The 27,219-nt window shown below is 43.9% G+C and overlaps 1 protein-coding gene across 1 annotated transcript in view; it reads left to right on the top strand.

Annotated features, from left to right (window-relative positions):
* Positions 1-13,151: 13,151 nt before the first annotated feature.
* The window catches only part of ttbk1a (tau tubulin kinase 1a), a 43,438-nt gene continuing 29,370 nt past the window's right edge, over positions 13,152-27,219 (top strand). The window contains exons 1-5 of the mRNA XM_079999601.1: positions 13,152-13,274; positions 17,098-17,245; positions 17,661-17,734; positions 19,909-20,049; positions 24,139-24,243. Of these exons, the coding sequence (XP_079855727.1) occupies positions 13,167-13,274; positions 17,098-17,245; positions 17,661-17,734; positions 19,909-20,049; positions 24,139-24,243 (576 nt within the window). The 5' untranslated portion in view covers positions 13,152-13,166. The remainder of the gene's footprint in view (positions 13,275-17,097; positions 17,246-17,660; positions 17,735-19,908; positions 20,050-24,138; positions 24,244-27,219) is intronic.

Here is a 27,219-nt window from a genome sequence, read left to right as displayed (position 1 = left end):
TCGATACGACGCGTAAATACCGCCGCCATCTTGACGCGGTGTTAATTTTGCTCGGCGTATCACAGGTAGGTTACAGAAATACAATTCCAATGACGCTTCTAATAATGTTCTAATATGTTAATCATGATATTCTAAGACGCGGTCTACAGCAGGAGCTAACGGGTGAAAGTTCATGTGAGAAAATACAAATATATGGAAGCAAAGTATATATACAAAAATGTTAATGTACAAATATATATGAATAATTGTTATATGTTTTTTATACATTTCTGTGTATTATGGGCCTTGTCTCACAGCAGTGCTCGCAGTCAGAGACCGTGGCAAGATGGCGGCCCTATTGACGTATCATGACAGGCGTCTGAAGCGCGTCGTGTTGTGCGTCTGCGTGTTCTGCGTCTACGTGCGTTGCTGATGCTGGGTGGAGGAGGAGAGAGGATGAAGGAGGGATGGAGCTGTAAAGATGGAGGAGGAGGAGAAGAGACGGATGAAGGCCGAACAATGAGCAACGCCGGGTGACTGAGAAGAGAAGCAGAAATAAGGTACATGGTCCGGCGGGGTCCGGCGGGGTCCGGGTTTATCTGTGATCTCTTATTCGTCGGACATTCGGTCCTGAAATGAAATGTTGTTTCTCTGACTCGGATGTCGGAGGATCGACGACATGTCGGAGGAAGACGAAGATGAGGATGGAGATGAGGATGAGGATGAAGATGAAGATGAAGGTTTCTGTTAGAATAAAGGATCCATCCGGAGGGGGAGGGGGAGGGGGGGGGGGGGGGGGGCGAGGTGCGTCTCTGCAGTGCGGCGCGTGCGGCCTGGTCCGACGGGAGGGCTGTCCCGGGTTTGACGGGTGGGTCGGTTAGGGTTAGATGTGTTAGTCAGGATTAGTTAGTGACTAGTCAGGCTTAGTTGGTGGTTAGTCAAGGTTAGTTATTGGTTAGTGAGGCTAAGTTAGTGGTTAGTCAGGCTTAGTTGGTGGTTAGTGAGTGGTTAGTCAGGCTTAGTTGGTGGTTAGTTAGTGATAAGTCAGGGTTAGTCATTAGTCTGGCGTAGTTGGTGGTTAGTTAGTAATAAGTCAGGCTTAGTTGATGGTTATTCAGCTTGAGTCAGTGGTTTGTCAAGCTTAGTTGGTGGTTAGTTAGTGATTAGTCAGGGTTAGTTAGTAATTAGTCAGGCTTAGTTAATGGTTAGTAAGTGCTTAGTCAGGGTTAGTTAGTAATTAGTCAGGCTTAGTTGGTGGTTAGTTAGTGATTAGTCAGGGTTAGTTAGTAATTAGTCAGGCTTAGTTGATGGCTAGTTAGTGATTAGTCAGGGTTAGTTAGTAATCAGTCAGGCTTAGTTGGTGGTTAGTTAGTGATTAGTCAGGGTTAGTTGGTGGTTAGTTAGTCATTAGTCAGGGTTAGTCAAGCTCAGTTAGGGTTTGGTTCATTATCTCAATCAGGCGGACACTGTGCATCTTTTACAGCGAATCAAATGAATATCTGGAGAGGAAACAGATCCGGACCACACCAGACCCGGTCCCAGACCACACTAGACCCGGTCCCAGACCACAATAGACCCGGACCTTGACCACACTAGACCCAGACCGGGACCACACTAGACCCGGTCCCAGACCACATGAGACCCGGACCCTGACTACACTAGACCTGGACCGGGACCACACTAGACTCGGTCCCAGACCACACTAGACCCAGACCCTGACCATAATAGACCAGTACTGGGACCACACTAGACCCAGACCCTGACCACACGAGACCCGGAACCGGACCACACTAGACCTGGACCCAGCCCACACTAGACCCGGACTCGGAACACACTAGACCCGGACCCGGACCACACTAGACCCGGACCACACGAGACCCAGACCACACTAGACACGCACCCGGACCAGACTACATTGCAGAGAGGAGGCTTCTTTCTTATCAGTTGGAGCAGGTGGTTGTGGTCCAGGACCAGTGGATCTTTGTGGGTTTTAAAGTGAAGCTGGGTTCCTCCCGGGTCCAGGTAGGTCCCATCCGTTCCAACTGACTCTGTACTGAAATGATTCCACTTTGTGTTGAAGGTGAGGGAGAACCACTGCGCATGCACTTCCATACTATGACTATGCACTGTGGAGCTGAACAACATGAAGAACTTATGATAATACCATGATTAAATTTATATATATACACTGTATATACGTCTCAATACTTCTATTTACATCTATATACACTGTACAGTATATATACTGTGTATACATCTATATACACTGTATATACATCCATATACACTGTATATACATCTATATACACCTATATACACTGTGTATATATGTATATATATATATATATATGTGTGTGTGTGTGTGTATGTAAACATATGTATACACTATACAGTATATACAGTGTATATACATCTATATACACTGTACAGTATATGCATTGTATATACATCTGTATATACAGTGTATATACATGTCCAGGTGAAGGTCTAATCCTTGTACTGTGGAGCTGTACAACTCAAGAACGTATTATAATACTGTGATGAAATATATATATATATACATATATATGTGTGTGTATGTATATGTGTATAGATATGGATATGTATGTAAACATCTGTATACATTATATACACTATACATAATATACAGTGTATATATATCTATATACACTGTATCTTTGTGTATATACATCTATATACACTGTACAGTATATACACTGTATAAACATCTGTATACAACATGCCCAGGTGAAGGTCTAATCCTCTTGTCTCATCTCAGTTTGCACTGTGGAGCTGAACAACTCAAGAAGTTATTATAATACTGTGATGAAATATATATATATATATGTATATGTATGTAAACATCGGTATACATCTATATACACTGTATATACATCTGTATACATCTATATACACTGTATACATCTATATACACTGTACAGTATATACACTGTATATACATCTAAATACAACTATATACACTGTATATACATATATCTACATCTATATACACTGTATATACGTCTATATTAATCTTTGTATACCCCATACCCTAACCCTATACATGTCCAGTTGAAGGTCTGATCCTCCTCTGATTATCTTATGTAATCTCATTTTATGTGATCCTGATATCATCTTATCTCATCCTGATCTCATCTTATCTCATCCTGATCTCATCTTATCTCATCGTATCTCATTTTATCTAATCTTATCTCATCTTATCTCATCCTGATCTCATCTTATCTCATCTTATCTTATTTTATGTGATCCTGATCTCATCTTATCTCATCGTATCTCATTTTATCTAATCTTATCTCATCTTATCTCATCCTGATCTCATCGTATCTCATTATATCCCATCTGATCTCATCTGATTTCATCTGAGCTCATATTATCTCATTTTACTCATCTTATCTCATCTTATCTAATCTTATCTCATCCTGATCTCATCTTATCTCATTTTATGTGATCCCGATCTCATCTTATCTCATTTGATCTAATCTTATCTCATCCTGATCTCATCTTGTCTCATTTTATCTCATCTGATCTCAGCTGATCTCATCTGAGCTCATCTGATCTCATCTGATCTCATCCTGATCTAACCTTACCTCATTATCTCATTATGATCTATTATGATCTCATTGTGATCTCATTTTATCTAATCTTATCTCATTGGATCTCATCTTATCTCATCCTGATCTAATTTTATCTCATCTCATCTTATCTCACCCTGATCTCATCTTATCTCATCCTGATATCTTATCTCATCCTGATCTTATCTTATCTCATTTTATCTCATCTCATCGTGTCAAATTGTATCTCTTCTGATCTCAGCTGATCTCATCTGAGCTCATCTTATCTCAATTTATCTCATCTTATCTCATCCTGATCTCATTTTATCTCATCTGATCTCATCTCATCTCACCCTGATCTCATTTTATCTCACCTGATCTCATCTGATCTCATCGTATCTTATGTTATCTCATCTGATCTCATCGAATCTCATCGGATCTCATCTTATCTCATCTGATCTCATCTGATCTCATCTGATCTCATCGTATCTCATCCTGATCTAATCTTATCTCATCCTGATCTCATCTTATCTCATCTTATCGCATCCTGATCTCATCTTATCTCATCTTATCTCATCCTGATCTCATATTATCTCATCCTGATCTCATTTTATCTAATCTCATCGTATCTCACCCTGATCTCATCTTATCTCATCCTGATCTCATCTTATCTCATCTGATCTCATCGTATCTTATGTTATCTCATCTGATCTCATCCTGATCTCATCTTATCTCATCCTGATCTCATCTTATCTCATCCTGATCTCATCTTATCTAATCTTATCTCATCCTGATCTCATCTTATCTCATATTACCTCATCTTAATTCATCTTATCTCATCTCATCTGATCTCATTTTTATCTCATCTGATCTCATTTTATCTCATCTGATCTCATCTGATCTCACCTTATCTAATCTTATCTCATCTGATCTCATCTTATCTCATCCTGATCTCATCTTATGTCATTTTATTTCATCTTATCTCATCTCATCTTATCTCGTCCTGATCTCATCTTATGTCATTTTATTTCATCTTCTCATGATCTTATCTCATCTTGTCTCATCCTGATCTCATCTTATCTCATCTCATCTCATGTTTATCTTATCCTGGTCTCATCTTATCTCACCTTGTCTCATCCTGATATCATATTATCTTATATTATCTCATCCTGGTCTTACTTTATCGTATCTCACCTTATCCTGATCTTATCTCATCTTTTCTCATCTTATTTCATCCTGATCTTATCTCATCTTATCTCATCCTGATCTTATCTTATCTCATCTTATCTCTGGCAGTAACCTGACTGACTTGTAGCTTCAGGAGGAACATGGTGAGCTGCTGGAAATCCACACCCTGAACATTTAACATGAAATAAACATGAAACTAAAACCAAGATTTGTGGCTTCACTGCAGAGAAAAGACAAATCATCTTTCAGATCCTTCCAAAAGTAACAGGAAGTGGAAGCACCTTCCACAGCACACTTCCTCTCTTCTTTCTGGAAGAACCTGATCCCAATCAAATACTCATCAGCCATTAATCCTTTATCCCTATTAAAGAGCGGGCGTAAACAACCCCCCGTTTAAATAACTATACTCTACCCTACTCTACCATACCTTACTATACTGTACTATACTGTACTATACCTTACTATACTGTACTATACAACACTATACTGTACCATACCGTACTATACGTACTATACCATACTATACTGTACTATACTTTACTATACCGTACTTTACATACTATACCATATTATACTGTACTATACCGTACTATACCCTACAATACTTACTATACCATATTATACCATAATATACATACTATACCATACTATACTGTACTAATCATGCTATACCGTACTATACTGTACTATATTTTACTAAACCGTACTTAATATACTACACCGTACTATACCGTACTATACGTACTATACCATACTATACCATAATATACATACTATACCATACTGTACTAATCGTGCTATTCCGTCAGGCTATACTGTACTATACTTTACTATACCGTAATTTATATACTATACCGTACTATACTGTACTATACCTTACAATACCGTACTATATCATGCTATACCGTATTATACTGTACTATGCCCCACTATACCATACTATACTGTACTATAACGTACTATACCATGCTATACTGTACTGTACTATACTGTACTATACCGTACTATGCTTTACTATAGTGTACTGTACTATACTGTGCTATAGTGTATGACACTGTAGTAGAATAAATACTATTCTATATTAGTCAATAATAAAACACGTGATCTATCGTTTTCTACAGATGAATTCAGCTTCTAAAGCTCGTTCAGCGTCTTTTTATCTTTTTTATCATCGAACGCTTTGAAATTAATTCAGAATATTCTATAGTCTTTCTGAAAAAAATACATAATTTACAAATGTATTATATATATATAATACCACATATGTACAGTATATGTACTGTATTATTAGTATTCTAGAAACAGAATGTTTTACTGGAACTTCAGAATGTTTTCCTTCTGAAAGTGAAAGAATATCAAAAGAAAGATTCAACCTCAAACAGGACAGTTTGCTACTAGTTAATAGGACAAGTATTAACTAATACTACTAGTCAATACTACTGGTATTGACTAGTAGTACTGGTACTACTAGCAATAGTAGCAGTAATAGTTAATACTACTAGTATGAGTTGATGCATAACAGTTCTTTCAGTACTAGACTGCTCAAGTGCTTTCGGACCTGACCTGAAAAAACATGAACAACCTGCTCTTTTCTAGTCCAGACTAAACAACCAGACTAAACAAGACTAAACTAGACTATCAACCTGCTCTTTACTAGTCCAGACTAAACAACCAGACTAAACCAGACTAAACTAGACTAAAACAGATGAAACTAGACTTAACTAGACTAAACTGGAATAAACCAGACTAAGCCAGACTAAACTAGACTAAACTAGACTAAACCAGACTAATCCAGACTAAACCAGACTAAGCCGGACTAAACAAGACTAAACTAGACCAAACTAGGTCAAACTAGAACAAACCAGACTAAGCCAGGCTAAACTAGACTAAACTAGACTAAACCAGACTAATCCAGACTAAACCAGACTAAGCCGGACTAAACCAGACTAAACCAGACTAACCCAGACTACATTAGACTAAACCAGACTACACTAGACCACACTAAACTAAACTAGACTCAACCAGACTCAACCAGACTAATCCACACAAAAAATAGACTAAACCAGACTAATCCACCCCAAACTAATAGTCCAGACTAAACAACCAGACTAAACCAGACTAAAACAGATGAAACTAGAATAAACTAGACTCAACTAGAATAAACCAGACTAAGCTAGACTAAACTAGACTAAACCAGACTAATTCACACTAAACTAGACTCAACGAGACTAAACTGGACTAAACCGGACTAAACTAGACTAAACTAAACTAGACTAAACCAGACTAAATTAGACTAAAATAGACTTGACTAGACTAAACCAGACTAAACTAGACTACACTATACCAAACGAGGTCAAACTAGAATAAACCAGACTAAGCCAGACTAAACTAGACTCAATCAGACTCAACCAGACTAATCCACACAAAAAAATAGACTAAACCAGACTAATCCACCCCAAACTCCTAGTCCAGACTAAACAACCAGACTAAACCAGACTACAATAGACTAAACCAGATGACACTAGACTACACTAGACCACACTAGACTAAATTAGACTCAACCAGACTCAACCAGACTAATCCACACAAAAAATAGACTAAACCAGACTAATCCACCCCAAACTAGACTTAACTAGACTAAACCAGGCTAACCGACACCTAACTAGACTGAACCAGACTAAACTAGACCAAACCAGATGAAACTAGACTAGATTAGACTAAACTAGAATAAATCAGATTCAACTAGACTAGATTTGACTAAACCCGACTAATCCATACTAAACTAGACTACACTAGACTAAACTAGACTCAACCAGACTCAACCAGACTAATCCACACAAAAAATAGACTAAACCAGACTAATCCACCCCAAACTACTAGTCCAGACTAAACAACCAGACTAAACCAGACTAAACTAGACTAAAACAGATGAAACCAGAATAAACTAGACTCAACTAGAATAAACCAGACTAAGCTAGACTAAACTAGACTAAACCAGACTAATTCACACTAAACTAGACTCAACGAGACTAAACAAGACTAAACTGGACTAACCGGACTAAACTAGACTAAACTAAACTAGATTAAATTAGACTAAAATAGATTTAACTAGACTAAACTGAAATAAACCAGACTAAGCCAGACTAAAACTAGAGTAAACCAGACAAATCCACACTAAACTAGATTAAACTAGACTAAACCAGACTAAACTAGACTACACTATACCAAACTAGGTCAAACTAGAATAACCCAGACTAAGCCAGACTAAACTAGACTAAACTAGACTCAACCAGACTCAACCAGACTAATTCACACAAAAAATAGACTAAACCAGACTAATCCACCCCAAACTACTAGTCCAGACTAAACAACCAGACTTAACCAGACTACATTAGACTAAACCAGACTACACTAGACTACACTAGGCCACACTAGACTAAACTAAACTAGACTCAACCAGACTCAACCAGACTAATCCACACAAAAAATAGACTAAACCAGACTAATCCACCCCAAACTAGACTTAACTAGACTAAACCAGGCTAACACACACCTAACTAGACTGAATCAGACTAAACTAGACTAAACCTGATTAAACTAAACTAAACCAGATTAAACTAGACTAGATTAGACTAAACTAGACTAAACTAGAATAAACCAGATTCAACTAGACTAGATTTGACTAAACCAGACGTAAACTAGACTACACTAGACTCAACAAGACTGCACTAGACTGCACTAGACTAAACCAGACTAAACAAGACTAAACAAGACTAAACGAGACTAAACTAGACTAAACCAGACTAAACCTGTCTAAATCAGACTAATCCACACAAAACTAAACTAAACTAGACTAAGCCAGACTAAACCAGACTGAACCAGACTACACTAGACTAAACCAGACTACACTAGACTAAACTAGACTCAACCATACTCAACCAGAATAATCCACACTAAACTAGACTAGACCAGACTAATCCACACTAAACTAGACTTAACTAGACTTAACCAGACTAAACTAAACTAAATCAGATTAGACTAGACTAGATTTGACTAAACTAGACTAAACTAGAATAAACCAGATTGAACTAGAATAGATTTGACTCAACCAGACTAATCCACACTAAATTAGACTAAACTAGCCTAAACCAGAGTACACCAGACTAAACCAGACCAAACAAGACTACACTAGATTAAACCAGACTAAACCAGACTAATCCATACTAAACTAGACTAAACTAAACTAAGCCAGACTAAACCAGACTGAACCAGACTACACTAGACTAAACCAGACTAAACCAGACTAATCCATACTAAACTAGACTAAACTAGACTAAACTAAACTAAACTAGACTAAACCAGACTAAACCAGACTAAACTAGACTACACCTAGACTAAACCAGACTAAACCAGGCTAAACTAGAGTAAGGATTGTTCCTCTGCAGTGAACAGAGACTTTACCTCCACTGGGTCCTGGCCTAGGCTGCAACCACCTGGTTGAACCAGGCGGAACCAGGCGGACCCGCGCAGATCCTTGTTGAACTGGGTGGAACTGTGTTGAACCTGGTGGGACCAGGTGGAACCGGTTGGAACCGCAACCGGGTTGAACCGCGTAGAGCTGGTGGAACCCGGTTGAACCGGGTAGGACCCGGATGAAGCGGGTTAAAGCCGCGGTCCCTCTGCCGGAGCTGTCGTCCACTTCCGTTGTCCTCGAGCTCCTTTCCCGCTGAAGCTGCACCCATTGGCTGCTGCACCGTCCCGGTCCGGACTGGTTTGGGGTGGGGGCATGACGGCACTTCCCGGTCCGCTGAGCTCTGCATGCACAGCACCACCTGCAGTCCTGCATGCGGCTGTGCATGCAGGACCTCCATGCACATTGATCTCAAGTCCATTGAATCATCGTTGTCAAGCTCCAGATTGATATTGATCCAAAAGATAAAGATGGCTCTTCAGTCCTGCCGGCGGCGTCTCTCTGCTCCTTGACGTGGATTGAAGCTCAGAAACGGGTGGAGCTCCCTGCATCGTCATACATTTATGATCTTTCATATTTCTATTTATTTAAGGATCAACTGGATAAAAATCTGATGAAATGCAATCAAACACGAGCTGAGAAGTGGGAGATCGATGGATGAAGCTTCCTGTTTGTGTCGCTATTCGCCCGTTTCATGATCAGACAGACAGTCGGGCCGACAGGCAGACAGAAAGACAGACAGGCGGGCATTCAGAACGAAAGGCAGGCAAACAGATGGACAGACAGAAAGACAGGCAGACAAAAAGAAAGACAAAAAGGATGGAGGTCAAACTCTATGTTACGCTGAAGCCCACCTGACCTCTGACCTCTGACCTCAGGTCATCAGGTCAACATTTAAAGCAGATTAGTCCCTGAGGTACAGTTTGGGAACCTCCATCCTTCTACACCCTCCCTCCTCACCGACCGGTTAATACTGACGGGTCAGTACTAACTAACTGACGGGTCAGTTTTTAATTTAACTGTTGAAAGAAGGAATTTGGATGGATGCAGGTCAGAGGTCAGAGGTCAGCTCTTCAGTGTCGTCCACTTTGACCTGCAGGAGGCACATTTCTGGTTCCTCTGAATCTGCTGCAGCCCTCGCTACCCCCCCCCCCCCCCGAGGCAGATTTCTATCCAAATATATACATAAAAACATGAAAATAAGATAAAACTAAATCCCCAAATATTTGTACATTTCCATTAAAACTGCCAAATTATATTCACAAATAAATGAAACAAATTAAAGATGAACCAAGAAAATACAGCCTTGGTTTCTCATGTTTCAATGGTAGAAATGATTGAAGGTGTTTCTATGTACTGGGAGTATCTGCTGGGAGAGTACTGTAGTACTGGGAGTATCTGCTGGGAGAGTACTGTAGTACTGTGAGCATCTGCTGGGAGAGTACTGTAGTACTGGGAGTATCTGCTGGGAGGGTACTGTAGTACTGGGAGTATCTGTTGGGATAGTACTGTAATACTGGGAGTGTCTGCTGGGATAGTACTGTAATACTGGGAGTATCTGCTGGGATAGTACTGTAGTACTAGGAGTATCTGTTGGGATAGTACTGTAGTAGTGGAAGTATCTGTTGGGATAATACTGTAGTAGTGGGAGTATCTGTTGGGATAATACTGTAGTAGTGGGAGTATCTGTTGGGCTAGTACTGTAGTAGTGGAAGTATCTGTTGGGCTAGTACTGTAGTAGTGGAAGTATCTGTTGAGATAATACTGTAGTAGTGGGAGTATCTGTTGGGATAGTACTGTCGGAGTGGAAATATCTGTTGGGCTAGTACTGTAGTAGTGGAAGTATCTGTTGGGCTAGTACTGGACTAGTGGAAGTATCTGTTGAGATAATACTGTAGTAGTGGGGAGTATCTGTCGGGCTAGTACTGTAGTAGTCAGAGTATCTGTTGGGCTAGTACTGTAGTAGTGGAAGTATTTGTTGGGCTAGTACTGTAGTAGTGGGAGAACAGGAGCAGAATTCACCTTTTAAGAGAAAACACCTTCATTAATTTCTAACGCTGAAGAGATTTATCTCAAATATTCATCTGTTGATGCCAGTTTGCATTGATTTCCATTGTGATTAACAAATCATAAGTTGAGGGGTTTATGTAATGTAAATCATATATATACATTACATATATATATATATATATATATATATATATATATATATATACGTATATGGTTCATGATGTTGTTTCTGATTTGATTGACAAGTTAAATATAGTTAAATTGATTTTGATAGAATTCTGCCTATATCTCCTTGGGGGCTCCCAGTGGACCCAGTAGCATACTGGTTTTACTGGGGGGCTCCCAGTGTTCCCAATAGCAAACTGGTTGTACCGGGGGGCTCCCAGTGTTTCCAGTAAAAGACTGGTTGTACTGGGGGGCTACCAGTGTTCCCAGTACAGACTGGTTGTACTGGGGGGCTCCCAGTGTTCCCGGTAATAGACTGGTTGTACTTGGAGGCTCCCAGTGTTCCTAATAGCAGACTGGTTGTACCGGGGTGCTCCCTGTGTTTCCAGTAACAGACTGGTCATACTGGGCGACTCCCAGTGTTCCCAGTAACAGACTGGTTGTACCGGGGGACTCCCAGTGTTCCCACAAGCAGACTGGTCGTACTGGGAGGCTCCCAGTGTTCCCAGTAAAAGACTGGTTGTACTGGGGGGCTCCCAGTGTTCGCAGTAACAGACTGGTTTTACTGGGAGGCTCCCATTGTTCCCAGTAGCAGACTGGTCGTACTGGGAGGCTTCCAGGATTCCCAGTCGCAGACTGGTTGTACTGGGTGGCTCCCAGTGTTCCCAGTAGCAGACTGGTTGTACCAGGGGGCTCCCAGTGTTCCCAGTAGCAGACTAGTTGTACCGGGGGCTCCCAGTGTTCCCAGTAGCACATTGGTTGTACTGGGAGGCTCCAAGTGTTCCCAGTAGCAGACTGGACGTACCGGGGGGCTCCCAGTGTTCCCAGTAGCAGACTGGTTTTACCAGGAGGCTCTTAGTGTTTCCAGTAGCACACTGGTTGTACTGGGAGGCTCTCAGTGTTCCCAGTAGCAGACTGGTTGTACAGGGGGGCTCCCAGTGTTCCAAGTAGCAGACTGGTTTTACTGGGAGGCTCCTAGTGTTCCCAGTAGCAGACTGGTTGTACTGGGGGGCTCCCAGTGTTCCCAGTACAGACAGGTTGTACTGGGAGGCTCCCAGTATTCCCAGTTGCAGACTGATCGCACTGGGGGGCTCCCAGTGTTCCCGGTAACAGACTGGTTGTACTGGGGGGCTCCCAGTGTTCCCAGTATGGACTGGTTGTACTGGGGGGCTCCCAGTGTTCCCAGTAGTAGACTGGTCGTACTGGGAGGCTCCCAGTGTTCCTGGTAACAGACTGGTTGTACTGGGAGGCTCCCAGTGTCCCCAGTAGCAGACTGGTTGAACTGGGGGGCTCCCAATATTCCAGTAGCAGACTGGTTGTACTGAGGGGCTCTCCGTTTTCCGAGTAGCAGACTGGTGTACTGGGGGGCTCCAAGTGTTCCAGGGGCTCCAAGTGTTCCAGGGGCTCCAAGTCTCCCAGTGTTCCCAGTAACAAATTGGTTGTACTGGGGGGCTCCCAGTGTTCCCAGTTGCAGACTGGTCATACACGGGGGCTTCCAGTGTTCCCAGTACAGACTGGTTGTACTGGGGGGCTCCCAGTGTTCCCACTACAGGCTGGTTGTACTGGGGGGCTCCCAGTGTCCCCAGTAGCAGACTGGTTGACCTGGGGGGCTCCTAGTATTCCAGTAGCAGACTGGTTGTACTGGGGGGCTCTCAGTGTTGCCAGTAGCAGACTGGTTGTACTGGGGGGATCCCAGTGTCCCAGTAGCTGACTGTGGTTTCTCTCTCCAGATAAATGGCTCCTTCAGACTGGGAGCTGCACGCGTGCTGTCCGGCTGGCAGATGCAGTGTCTAGTCCCTGGACTTCAGGATCAAGCCAACATGAACGGGGGCTCAGAGCAGGCGGACATCTTGCCCCCCAACTGCATGGTCAAGGACCGCTGGAAGGTGGTGAGTCTGGATGTATACTTTGAAACGAGAATGTTCTGAGTCTGGATGTGTACTATATAACTAGAAGGTTCTGAGTCTGGAATTGTACTTTGTAACTAGAAGGTTCTGAGTCTGGATGTGTACTTCGTAACTAGAATGTTCTGAGTCTGGATGTGTACTTGTAACTTGATGATTCTGAGTCTGGATGTGTAATTTGTAACTAGAAGGTTCTCAATCTGGATGTGTACTTTGTAACTTGATGATTCTGAGTCTGGATGTGTACTTTTAATAGAAGGTTCTGAGTCTGGATGTGTATTTTGTAACTAGAAGGTTCTGAGTTGGGATGGGTACTTTTTAACTAGAAGATTCTGTGTCTGGATGTGTAATTTGTAACTAGATGGTTCTGTGTCTGGATGTGTACTTTGTAACTAGAAGGTTCTCAATCTGGATGTGTACTTTGTAACTTGATGATTCTGAGTCTGGATGTGTACTTTTAATAGAAGGTTCTGAGTCTGGATCTGTACTTTGTAACTAGAAGGTTCTGAGTCTGGGTGTGTATTTTGTAACTAGAAGGTTCTGAGTCTAGGTGTGTACTTTGTAACCAAGAGGTTCTGAGTCTGGATGTGTATTTTGTAACTAGAAGGTTCTGAGTCTGGATGTGTACTTTGTAACTAGAAGGTTCTGAGTCTGGATGTGTACTTTGTAACTAGAAGGTTCTGAGTCTGGATGTGTACTTTGTAACTAGAATGTTCTGAGTCTGGATGTGTACTTTGCAACAAGAAGGTTCTGAGTCTGGATGTTTACTTTGTAACTAGAAGGTTCTGAGTCTGCATGTGTAATTTTTAACTAGAAGGTTCTCAATCTGGATGTGTACTTTGTAACTTGAGGATTCTGAGTCTGGATGTGTACTTTTAATAGAAGGTTCTGAGTCTGGCTCTGTACTTTGTAACTAGAAGGTTCTGAGTCTGCATGTGCACTTTGTAACTTGATGATTCTGAGTCTGGATGTGTAATTTATAACTAGAAGGTTCTGAGTCTGGATCTGTACTTTGTAACTAGAAGGTTCTCAGTCTGGATGTGTACTTTGTAACTTGAAGGTTCTGAGTCTGGATGTGTACTTTGTTACTTGAAGTTTCTGAGTCTGAATGTGTACTTTGTAACTAGAAGGTTCTGAGTCTGCATGTGCACTTTGTAACTTGATGATTCTGAGTCTGGATGTGTAATTTATAACTAGAAGGTTCTGAGTCTGGATCTGTACTTTGTAACTAGAAGGTTCTCAGTCTGGATGTGTACTTTGTAACTTGAAGGTTCTGAGTCTGGATGTGTACTTTGTTACTTGAAGTTTCTGAGTCTGAATGTGTACTTTGTAACTAGAAGGTTCTGAGTCTGGATGTGTACTTTGTAACTAGAAGGTTCTGAGTCTGGATGTGTATTTTGTAATTAGAAGGTTCTCGGTCTGGATAGGTACTTTTTAACTAGAAGATTCTGTGTCTGGATGTGTAATTTGTAACTAGAAGGTTCTGAGTCTGGATGTGTACTTTGTAACTAGAATGTTCTGAGTCTGGATGTGTACTTTGCAACAAGAAGGTTCTGAGTCTGGATGTTTACTTTGTAACTAGAAGGTTCTGAGTCTGCATGTGTAATTTTTAACTAGAAGGTTCTCAATCTGGATGTGTACTTTGTAACTTGACGATTCTGAGTATGGATGTGTACTTTTAATAGAAGGTTCTGAGTCTGGATCTGTACTTTGTAACTAGAAGGTTCTGATTCTGGATGTGTACTTTGTAACTAGAAGTTTCTGAGTCTGGCTCTGTACTTTGTAACTAGAAGGTTCTGAGTCTGCATGTGCACTTTGTAACTTTATGATTCTGAGTCTGGATGTGTAATTTATAACTAGAAGGTTCTGAGTCTGGATCTGTACTTTGTAACTAGAAGGTTCTCAGTCTGGATGTGTACTTTGTAACTTGAAGGTTCTGAGTCTGGATGTGTAGTTTGTTACTTGAAGTTTCTGAGTCTGAATGTGTACTTTGTAACTAGAAGGTTCTGAGTCTGGATGTGTACTTTGTAACTAGAAGGTTCTGAGTCTGGATGTGTATTTTGTAATTAGAAGGTTCTCGGTCTGGATGGGTACTTTTTAACTAGAAGATTCTGTGTCTGGATGTGTAATTTGTAACTAGAAGGTTCTGTGTCTGGATGTGTACTTTGAGACTAGAATGTTTCTAGTTTGGATGTGTAATTTGTAACTAGAATGTTCTGAGTCTTGATGTGTATTTTGTAACTAGAAGGTGCTGAGTCTGGATGTGTACTTTGTAACTAGAAGGTTCTGAGTCTGCATGTGTATTTTGTAATTAGAAGGTTCTGAGTCTGGATGTGTACTTTGTAACTGGAAGGTTTTGAGTCTGGATCTGTACCTTGTTACTAGAATGTTCTGAGTCTGCATGTGTCCTTTGTCACTGAAAGGTCCTGGGTTTTGATGTGCACTTTTTACCTTGAAGGTTCTGAGTCTGGGTGTGTACTTTGTAACTAGATGGTTCTGAGTCTGGATGTGTAATTTGTAACTAGAAGGTTCTGTGTCTGGATGTATACTTTGTAACTAGAAGGTTCTGTGTCTGGATGTGTTCTTTGAGACTAGAATGTTTCTAGTTTGGATGTGTAATTTGTAACTAGAATGTTCTGATCTTGACGTGTATTTTGTAACTAGAAGGTTCTGAGTCTGGATGTGTATTTTGTAATTAGAAGGTTCTGAGTCTGGATGTGTACTTTGTAACTGGAAGGTTTTGAGTCTGGATCTGTACCTTGTTACTAGAATGTTCTGAGTCTGGATGTGTCCTTTGTCACTGAAAGGTCCTGGGTTTTGAAGTGTACTTTGTAACTAGATGGTTCTGAGTCTGGATGTGTACTTTGTAACTAGAAGGTTCTGGGTCTGGATGTGTACTTTGTAACTAGAAGGTTCTGAATCTGGATATGTACATTGTCACTGAAAGGTCCTGGGTTTTGAAGTGTACTTTTTACCTAGAAGGTTTTGAGTCTGGATGCGTACTTTGTATCTAGATGGTTCTGGGTCTGGATGTGTACTTTGTAACTAGAAGGTCCTCGGTCTGGATGTGTACTTTTAACTAGAAGGTTCTGAGTCTGGATGTGTACTTTGTAACTAGAATCAGGTGATTAGACTTCTTCTCTGTCCGGTGATCAGACTTCTTGGTGGTGGATGAACATGGTAGAAGTTACGGTGGTAGAACACGGTAGAAAACTCTTGGAACATGGTAGAAGTTATGGTGGTAGAACATGGTGGAACTCATGGTGGTAGAACATGGTGGACGTTATGGTGGTAGAACATGGTAGAAATTAAGGTGGTAGAACATGGTAGAAGTTATGTTGGTAGTACATGGTGGAACGTATGGTGGTAGAACATGGTGGACGTTATGGTGGTAGAACATAGTAGAAGTTATGGTGGTAGAACATGGTAAAGGTTATGGTGGTAGAACATGGTGGAACTTATTGTGGTAGAAGTAATGGTGGGAGAACATGGTGGACGTTATGGTGGTAGAACATGGTAAAAAATGAAGGTGGTTGAACATGGTGGAACTCATGGTGGTAGAACATGGTGGAAGTTATGGTGGTAGAACATGGTAGAAACTAAGGTGGTAGAACATGGTGGAAATCATGGTGCTAGAACATGGTAGAACAGACTGGAAGTCTAAAACTAATATTAAAAACTCATGAATTGCACAGAGCAGTCCAGACATTTTGTGGTGGACTCCACCCCCTCTACCTGATTGGTCCACCAACCCCTGGCCTTGTTGGGCATGTCCTCACTAACTGCTCTTTCTGATTTTCTCCACCAGCTGAAGAAGATTGGGGGGGGGGGGTTCGGGGAGATCTACGAGGCTCTGGACCTGATGACCAGGGAGAATGTGGCGCTGAAGGTGGAGTCGGCCCAGCAGCCCAAGCAGGTGCTCAAGATGGAGGTGGCGGTCCTTAAAAAGCTACAGGGTCAGTTTGTCCGTTGGTCTGAACTCACAATACTAGATAAACTGTTACAGTACTGACAAACCAACACTACTAGTTAGTCTGTTACAGTACTGACACATCAGCACTACTAGTTAGACTTTTACAGTACTGACACACCAACACTACTAGTTAGTCTGTTACAGTACTGACACATCAACACTACTAGTTAGACTTTTACAGTACTGACACAGCAACACTACTAGTTAGTCTGTTACAGTACTGACACATCAGCAATACTAGTTAAACTTTTACAGTACTGACACACCAACAATACTTGTTAGACCATTACATTACTGATACATCAACACTACTAGTTAGACTGTTACAGTACTGACACATCAACACTACTACTTAGTGGCAGTACTTGTGTTCACTCAAATCATTTGCATCTTTTCAGGCAAGAACCATGTCTGTAAGTTCATCGGCTGTGGTAGAAACGACAAGTTCAACTATGTTGTCATGCAGCTCCAGGTAAGAACCCTAACTAATCCTAACCTAACCTACTTAACCTAACACTAACCTACCTAACTCGAAGAACCCTTTTGATTGGATCAGAGTCTCTGTAAAACCCTCATGTCAGGCTCAGACCACATGACTTCTGCCTCGATCTGGATTACAAACACATTGTTGAGGTCGGACAAAAAGCCTTGTACATTCTGACTTGTTCGGTCTGAGTCATTCTGTTTGAGTCATTCAGCATCGTTTGGTCTGAGTCTTTCAGTCTGAGCTGTTCAGTCTGAGTCATTCAGTCTGTGTGGTTCTGTCTGAGTCATTTAGGGTCGTTTGGTCTGAGTTGTTCAAACTGAGTCATTCACTCTGAATCGTTCAGTCTGACTCATTCAATCAGAGTCGTTCGGTCGGAGTCGTTCTGTCTGAGTCTTTCGTCTGAGTCGTTCAGGGTCGTTCAGTCGGACTTGTTCAGTCTATGTTGTTTGGTCTGACTCATTCCGTTTGACTCATTCAGGGTTGTTTGGTCTGAGTCATTCTGTCTGAGTCGGTGGGCTGAGTTGTTCAATGTGAATCGTTCAATCTGACTTGTCTAGTCAGAATCGTTTGTCTGAGTCATTCAGGGTCATTCATTCTAAATAGTTCCGTCTGAGTTGTTCTGTTTGGGTCGTTCGGTCTGAGTCATTCAGGGTTGTTCGATCTGAGTCATTTGTTTATTCAGGGTCATTCATCTGAGTCGTTTGGTCTGAGTAATTCAGGGTCGTTCAATCAGAGTCGTTCAGGGTCATTCCGTTTCGTTCGGTCTGAACTGTTTGGTTTGAGTTGTCCGGTCTTAGTCGTTCGGTCTGAGTCGTTCGGTCTGAGTCGTTCGGTCTGAGTCGTTCGGTCTGAGTCGTTCGGTCTGAGTCTTTTGGTCTGAGTTGTTTGGTCTGAGTTGTTCGGTCTTAGTTGTTCATCTGACTTGTTCAGTCTGAGTCGTTCAGTCGAAGTCGTTCAGGGTCGTTTGGTCTGAGTGGTTCGCTCTGTGTCGTTGGGTCTGCATCGATTTATCTGAGTACTTCAGGGTCGTTCGGTCTGAGTCATTCAGGGTCATTCCATCTGAGTCGTTCGGTCTGAACTGTTCGGTCTGAACTGTTTGGTTTGAGTTGTCCGGTCTTAGTAGTTCAGTCTGACTTGTTCAGTCTGACTCGTTCAGTCTGACTCGTTCAGTCTGAATTGTTCAGTCTGAGTCGTTCAGTCTGAGTCTTTCAATCTGAGTCTTCCGGTCTGAGTCGTTCAGTCTGACTTTTCCAGTCTGAGTCGTTCAGTCTGTGTCATTCAGGGTCGTTCAATCTGAATTGTTTGGTCTGAGTCGTTTGGTTTCAGTCATTCAGTCTGAGTCAGAGTTGTTCAGGGCTGTTTGGTCTGAGTTGGTCCTTCTGAGTTGCTCGGTCTGCGTTGTTCGGTCTGCGCTGTTCTGTCTGAGTCCTTCAGGGTGGTTCAGTCTGAGTCGTTTGGTCTGCGTCCGTAAGGGTCATTCAGTCTGAATCCTACTGTTTGAGTCATTCGGTGTGAGCCATTGGGTTTGAGTGGTTCAGTCTGAGTTGTTCAATTTGAGTCATTTAGGGTTGTTCAGTCTGAGTCGTTCAGCCTGAGTCCTTTAGTCTGAGTCACTCAGGGTCGTTCGGCCTGATTTTTTTTTTTTTGTTCGGTCCGAATCAGTTCTGTCTGAGTCGTTTGGTCTGAGTTGTTCAGTCTTAGTCATTGAGGGTCGTTTGGTCTTAGTCGTTCAGTCTGATTGAACTGTTAATTTGGTCATTCATGTATTGCTGAGTACATGTGTCTCGAAGTAAATATAATTAGAAATTCCCCAAATCTTTGTTAAGCCTAGATCCATTTTCCATCAACTTGGTGACAATTTCTTCAGAAAACTCTACCAAGGGAAGCAAATGGAATGGATCATTTAGTTGAGAACAGTCCAGCCTAACGTCATCAATTATGCGTTTGATTTTCAGGCTTCTGTGGCTTCTTTAATATTTAGAGTATTTTTTTAAAGCAATAAATTGTTGAAAATCGTAATAATTCATTAGCATAATGTGACTTCAATTAGTCAGAATGAATGAATCCAAGCAACATTGCTGGAACCCATCCTGGATGCTCGCTGCTCATGTCGATCTGGACCAATGTGGTACCAGAAGTGACCTGCTCTTCGTATCCAGGGGCGGAACCTGGCAGACCTGAGACGGAGCCAGCCAAGAGGGACCTTTACCATGAGCACTACCCTGCGCCTGGGGAAGCAGATCCTGGAGTCCATAGAAGCCATTCACTCCGTGGGCTTCCTACACCGGGACATCAAACCGGTAACCTCAAACACCTTCACCCAGTGGGACACGAGGGTGTCAGGTTCAGGGTTTTCCTGTAGTGAGTACAGTACTGTATATGAACCCATCTTTTAAATGACTCAGGAGTTTGGAGCCACTCAGGGGGGAGAGAGAGGGGGGAGAGAGAGAGGAAGGGGGGGAGAGAGAGGGAGAGAAAGGGGAGAGGGCAGAGGGGGAGGGAGAGAGAGAGCGAAAGGGGGGGTGAGAGAGGGTGGGCAGGGGGAGAGAGAAGAGGGGAGGGAGAGAGAGAGATGGAGGGATGGGGGAGAGAGAGCGAGGGGGAGAGGGAGGGGGAGAGAGAGAGAAGAAGGGGGGGGAGAGGGAGATAAGGGGGGGAGAGAGGGAGAGAAAGGGGAGAGGGGGGGGGAGAGAAGAAGGGGGGGAGAGAGAGAGAGAGAGAGAGAGAGAGAGAGAGAGAGAGAGAGAGAGAGAGAGAGAGAGAGAGAGAGAGAGAATCTTCTACTCGGAAACAGAAAAGGATCAGTTAGTATCAAATAGACCCTCAGAGCAGCTTCAAAGGAGACTTCTAATGAAAAAGTGCTTGTTCGAAGCTTGTGCACATCTGGGTCTCGGATGGTTCTACTAACACACACTGTGGAATAAGATAACCCAGTCAGTTTGCTGTGAGCATGTGATTCAAGGGGCATCATGTAGGTTCATCATTTCATTCTCACTGACCACCAGCAGCAGTGTTTCACACTGGACTTATCCAACTTGCGCATGCGCAGTCGAGAATTTTATATGAACAAAGTCACATGTGACCCCCGGTGCCCAGGTGCGGCCCCTATTTAACCACAATGGACCTGGAACTCTCTCCGTTCAGATCTACTCGCATAGCACGAAGAAACGCAGGTTGAAAAAAAATTCTGATCAAGTCACTCCTCCTCTCGCTCCAGCCAGGGGACATCCCAGCTGGACCGGTGGGTTATACCGTTATACCACCACAGTCCAGGGGGTTCCAGGAGGAGCATGCGGTTTCCATCGCTGCCTCCGGCAACCTGTTTGGTGAGGTGGGGGGGGATCCTTAATCCACACCCTTGCATTGAACTTAGGATCTGACCGTGGCTCAGAGGCTGGTTCCGAGAGTGATCAGAAGGGCCTGAAGTCAGCCATTCGGATGGTGTTTGCACACCTAGGGCTGGACGAAGCCGCGGTTGTATCCACCACCACCAGTACATTCTTCAGGCATTCCCTTCAGACGGCCACTTGTAGTGTTCCCTCATCTCCAGACTACATTGGGGAGCTACAAAGATGTTGGGCAGACCCCAGGTCCCTTTCCCACCATTCTAGTGGTAGCAGGGCCTTGGCAGACATGTAGGATGACAGCGCCTATGGCCTGGTTCACATGCCGACGGTAGAGCCCACCGTAGCCCCACTGATTGTCTCCGCTGACGGCATTGAGGCCTAAAGCCCATCGCCTTTGGGCACAGTGCCGCATCACTGATGAACTTATCACCAGGTCATATGACCCAGCTGCCTGCATGGGCCGCATTGGGAACTCCCTGTCTCACCTCATGTTTGCCATGTCCCAGATGCTACAGACGTCAGGCGAGGATGCCGCAGCAATGAGCCTCAGTAATGCATCACTGCAGGTCTTTGCCTTCATGTGGAGGGAGCTTGGCAGGCTCACGTCTACACTAACCCTGGCTTGCCGACAGGTCCGGCTCACTCAATCCCCTCTTTCGGAGGGTTGTAGGCAAACACTCCGCACACTCCCAGTGGTCCCGGGCCAGCTGTTTGGGCAGGCAGCACAGCAGGCCCTGGAACGTACTGTGCAGGCGAGCCGGACCAGATATCAGTTTGCAGGCTAGAGGGGCCTGCCGCAAGGTGGCATAGAACTCCCAGGGGGCGTGACCCCAGCCACCCCAAGCCAGTAGCTTGCCCTGGTGACTACCAAGGTGTCCAACCGCGCCTGTCTGAGTGGCCTGACAAGAGTCCCAACACCCCGGAGCACCAATCCTTTCAGGCTCCTAGGAGCCAGGGAACTGGTCGACCCCACAGAGGCTCTAGAGGCTGAGGGAACAGGGCCTAAGGGCCTGGGTCCGACCATTGGTAGACTATCTTAGTACTGCATCAATTACTGGAGGGATTATACGATGGAAATGTAAGTGGCACGGTGGTGCAGTGCATTGCACTGCTGCCTCACAGCAAGAAGGTCCTGGGTTCGATTCCCGCCTGGGGCGCTGTTGGCACGGTGCTCCGGCGGGTTGTCTCCCAAATAGGAGCCTTTCTGTGTGGAGTTTGCATGTTCTCCCCGTGCTCACATGGGGTTTCCTCCACCTCACGTCAGTAAGGACCCCCACCAAAAACATGCACCCATCATGGTCTGACCAGCGATGGACACTTATCACCTGGTCCCCGGGCACGTCCACGTACGCTGCCCACTGCTCCTGGCTGTGCCCCTGGAGGAAGGACAAGCCAGGATGGGTCAAAAGCAGAGAATCCATTTCACCGGCCACCATCAAAGCATGTGCATGTGTGTGTGTGTGTGCAAGCATGTGTTGTAGTGTGGTGTGTTGCGTGACTAATAAAGACTGTTTAAGTTTAAAGGAATTTTAAAAATAATTCTGCTGTGTGTTTCTTTTGCCGTTTAGTACAAGCTAGCGCTAATAGCTGAGGTATACCTGTCAGCCCTCCCCTTTTTCTCGGGATTCTCCCGTATTTTACCTATCCCTCCCATTGTCCTCCCGTTGAAATATTTTCCCCTAAATCTCCTCCGCAGGGTTCCTCCACATCGTTCCTACACAGGATTCCTATGCAAGGCTCCTTCGCAGGGTTCTTACGGAGGGTTCCTCCGCAGGGTTCCTCCGCAGGGTTCCTACGCAGTTCCTCCGCAGGGTTCCTCCGCAGGGTTCCTCTGTAGGGTTCCTACTCAGGGTTCCTCTGCAGGGTTCCTACACAGGGTTCCTTCCTCTGCAGGGTTCCTACACAGGGTTCCGTCTGATGCAGGATTCCTTCCTCCACAGGGTTCCTATGCAGGGTTCCTTCCTCTGCAGGGTTCAGACGCAGGATTCCTCCGTAGGGTTCCTCTGCAGGGTTCCTATGCATCGTTCCACTGCAAGTTCCTCCGCAGGTTTCCTACGCAGGGTTTACATTTACATTTACATTACATTTAGTCATTTAGCAGACGCTTTTATCCAAAGCAACTTACAAGGGGGAATAACATTCAAGCTACATTGCGACAGAGACATTAGTATAACAATAAATACTGCTAGGTAGTGCTAAGTAATTGTAGGTTAGGAGAGGAGGTACTCACTGAAGAGCTGGGTCTTCAGGTGCTTCTTAAAGACAGAGAGGGAGGTCCCTGCTCTGGTCATTTTTTGCAGCTCGTTCCACCAACGTGGAACTACAAATGAGAATAGCCTGGATTGCCGTGGCTGTACGGCCGGCAGAGCCAGGCAACGCTCATTTGACGAGCGCAGCATCCGGGGGGCAACATGTGCTCTTACAAGAGCATTTAAGTAGGCGGGAGCATTCCCAGAAATCACTTTGTAGGCCAGCATAAGAGACTTGAACTTGATGCGAGCGGCTACAGGTAACCAGTGGAGCTCGATGAGCAGCGGAGGGACATGTGCCCTCTTTGGCTGGTTGAACACCAGACGCGCCGCCGCATTCTGTATCATCTGCAGTGGCCTCACCGCACAGGCCGGCAAGCCTGTTAAGAGGGCGTTGCAGTAGTCGAGACGGGACATCACCAAGGTTTGTACCAGCAGTTGAGTGGCATATTGGGTCAGGTACGGCCTGACTTTTCGGATGTTGAATAGTGCGAAGCGGCAGGACCGGGAGACGGCGGCAACATGGTCCGAGAATGTCAGTTGGTCATCAATAATGACACCAAGATTCCTTGCAGCCTTGCAGAGTTTCTACGCATGGTTCCTCTGCAGGATTCCTACACACGGTTCCTCTGCAGGGTTCCTTCGCAGGGTTCTTATGCAGGGTTCCTTCCTCTGCAGGGTTCCTATGCAGGGTTCATTCAATCACAGGGTTCCTTCCTCTGCAGGGTTCCTAGACAGGGTTCCTAAATCATCTCACTTCTTTTAACTGTTTGTTTTGCTGTTCTTCCTACAGTCTAACTTTGCAATGGGGCGACTTCCTTCGACCTACAGGAAGTGCTTCATGCTGGACTTCGGCCTTGCTCGTCAGTACACCAACACTTCTGGAGACGTTCGACCGGTTAGTCGCCATAGAAACTGACTGGAAAGATCAAGCTGAGCCACTCTTGTTCTCCTTCTCTTCTCCTCTCTTCCCCTCTCCTCTCCTTCCTTCTAGTTTCCTCTCCTGCCCTCTCCTTTCCCCTCTCTCATCCCCTACTCTACTCTTTTACTCTCCCCTCCCTGAGTTTCTTTCTGGCTGTAGATCTGGGTCCAAAAATAAAAAGCTCAACATGAAACATCATCAGCTCTAAGAAACTTGAAAAGCTGTTTGCTTGGCAATTGGACCAGCTGTTCTCACAGAGGAAAAAGTCTCTAGAAAGTCATTAAAAAACAGAGGTTCTTCAAAATGACACATACATGGTGTCTGTGTACACCAGGTACACGGATGGCCTTGAGGATCTGCCACGCCCGTTACAGGGATTCATTAAAAAGTGTTTCCTCAGTCCACTCACTCACTCTACTTCCTGGATGAAAGGCAGCTCTGATCGTGTGCTCACCAGACCAGAACTCCACTAGTGCCCTCTGCAGGACATGGAGTTTATGCCACAAACCTCAACAGAACTCATTCCTTGTATATGTAAATGTACCTGGAGAATGAAACCGATTCTGATTTTGAGGCAACCGGATGATTCGCAACTAGGACCCTTTCCCTAGATCAGTGGTTCTCAAACATTTTTTAGTTGTGGACCCCCTCTAAGATATTCTTTCAGCTGAGTACCCCCTTCACTGGCATTGGGAGAAAAAAAAGAAAATTTACATAAATCATGTACTGTATGTGCGTTGTATGTGTTTTAAAAAATATATATATAACCAATATTTTTTAAATTTCAGTGTACCCCCTGCAGTACCCCTCGGGGTACAAGTACCCCCATTTGAGAATTGCTCCCCAATAGAATGAGAATCAGAATCGTCTTTATTGCCAAGTAAGTTGACACGTACAAGGAATTTGTCTCGGTGTTTGGTGCGTACAGGAAACATAAATGTAAAATAGAAAATAGGACAACTGAAGTAGCAGCCATTTCCATTTTGACATTCTGGCACACATGTTCTCCGCTACACCTTCCCAGTTCTTCTTCTGGAAATCATGGAACCTAAAAACACCCTTAAAACCTTGAATCCATCCCTCCCCCACCTGACAGCCCCTGGTAGACTAAGTCTCCTCGTCAAGTTTATTTATACATCCCTTTATCACAGTAGAGCCTCAAAGGGCTTCACACGCTTCACAATTCGTAAAGAAATCAACAGTGCGCCCTAGTCCAAACCCCCACCCGGACAAGGAAAAACTCCCAGAAACCACTGGGGGGCAAAAAGGAAGGAACCTTGAAAAGGGGCCACAGAAGGAGGAATCCCTCTTCCAGGATGACCAGGATGTGCTACATTGTGTATATACAGTATACAGTATATGTATATATACAGTATGTGTATATATAAATATGTGTGTGTGTGTGTGTGTGTGTGTATATATATATATGTGTGTGTGTGTGTGTGTGTGTGTATATGTGTATATATATATATGTGTGTGTCTGTGTGTGTGTGTGTGTATATATGTATGTATGTATGTGTATATATATATATATATATATGTGTGTGTGTGTGTGTGTGTGTGTGTGTGTGTGTGTGTGTGTGTGTGTGTGTGTGTGTGTGTGTGTGTGTGTGTGTGTGTGTGTGTGTGTGTGTGTGTGTGTGTGTGTGTGTATATATATATATGTGTGTGTATATGTGTATGTATATGTGTATGTATATGTGTGTGAGCATGGTGAAGTAGCCGATGGAGCAGTAGAGGAGGATGGACTCTATGACCCTCGTGTACAGGAGGAGCAGGAGGTTAGGTTTGACTTGGAGTGCCCTGAGTTTGCGGATGGTGAAGAGCTTATGTTGGCAGGGTTTTTGGGTGTTGGTGGTGTGCTGGTCGAAGTTGATTTTATTGTCAAGCATGATTCCAAGCATTTTGAAGATCTCCACCATCTCAACCGTTTCATGGTTGATGAAGATGGAACAGTGGGGTGGTGTGTTTATTGGTTGTGTCAATTTTGAGTTCCTTAGTCTTAGAGAAATTCAGGAGTAAATAACTGTCCATGCACCACTGCTTGAAATGTGAGATGGAGTGCTGATAGGCTGTGACTGAGTCCCTGTCTTTGAATAGGGCGATTATGGTCGTGTCGTGTGAGAAATTGTAGTATTTTGTGAAAGGGGAGGTTGGTATGGAAGGTGTATAGAAACTCAGAACACAGCCTTGGGGGGGCTCCAGTGTTGATGGGGATGTTGGATGTTGTAGTGGAACCCATCCTGACGGCTTGGGATATAATGCTGAGGAAACTATGAATCCAGCGGATGAGGAGAGGGGCTACCCGGAGATGATAGGGTTTACTGATCATCAGATGCCATTGAATAGTTTTGCACACGGAGCTAAAGTCAGAAAAAAAGACCCTGGCATAGTGGCCAGGGGAGTCCAGGTAGGAGAGTGTGGAGGATGCATGCCACAGCATACTTGTCCCTCTTTTGGCTTTGTAAGCAGACTGGTGGGAGTCCAGTTGTGGGCAGACATCAGGCAGGATGGAATTTGGAACACCAGTTTCTCAAAGCATTTGATAATGATGGAGATGAGTGCTATAGTGTTTTGGCTCGGAGGGGCGTTTTTTTGGGGGGGACAGTAATGATGGTGGATGTTTCCCATAGAGTAGGGACAGTTGCAGTCTGAAGGGACTCACAGAAGATGGAATAGAGGACAGGGGGGAGCTCCATAGCACAGTTCTTAAGCAGCCTGCCTGGGATGCCATCTAGACCTGGGTCCTTGCTCGGCTTTCACCTTGTCACCTGCCGACGATGTAAAGGGGACATCATGTGTCTGGCCAGGTGAAGGTAGGCTCCCTAGCAGTTTTACACATTACTCAGAGAAGTCCTTAAAGTCAAACAAGCATAAAAAGTGTTTTCTGGTTAACGAGGCGGGGTCTGAGGGTGTTCATGTGGTGGATTTGGTGCAGTTCCCTGTAAGTGT

This window comes from Zeus faber (genome assembly GCF_960531495.2).
Source record: "Zeus faber genome assembly, chromosome: 4".
In the NCBI taxonomy this organism is placed as follows: domain Eukaryota; kingdom Metazoa; phylum Chordata; class Actinopteri; order Zeiformes; family Zeidae; genus Zeus; species Zeus faber.
This window is presented reverse-complemented; position numbering and strand designations above follow the sequence as displayed.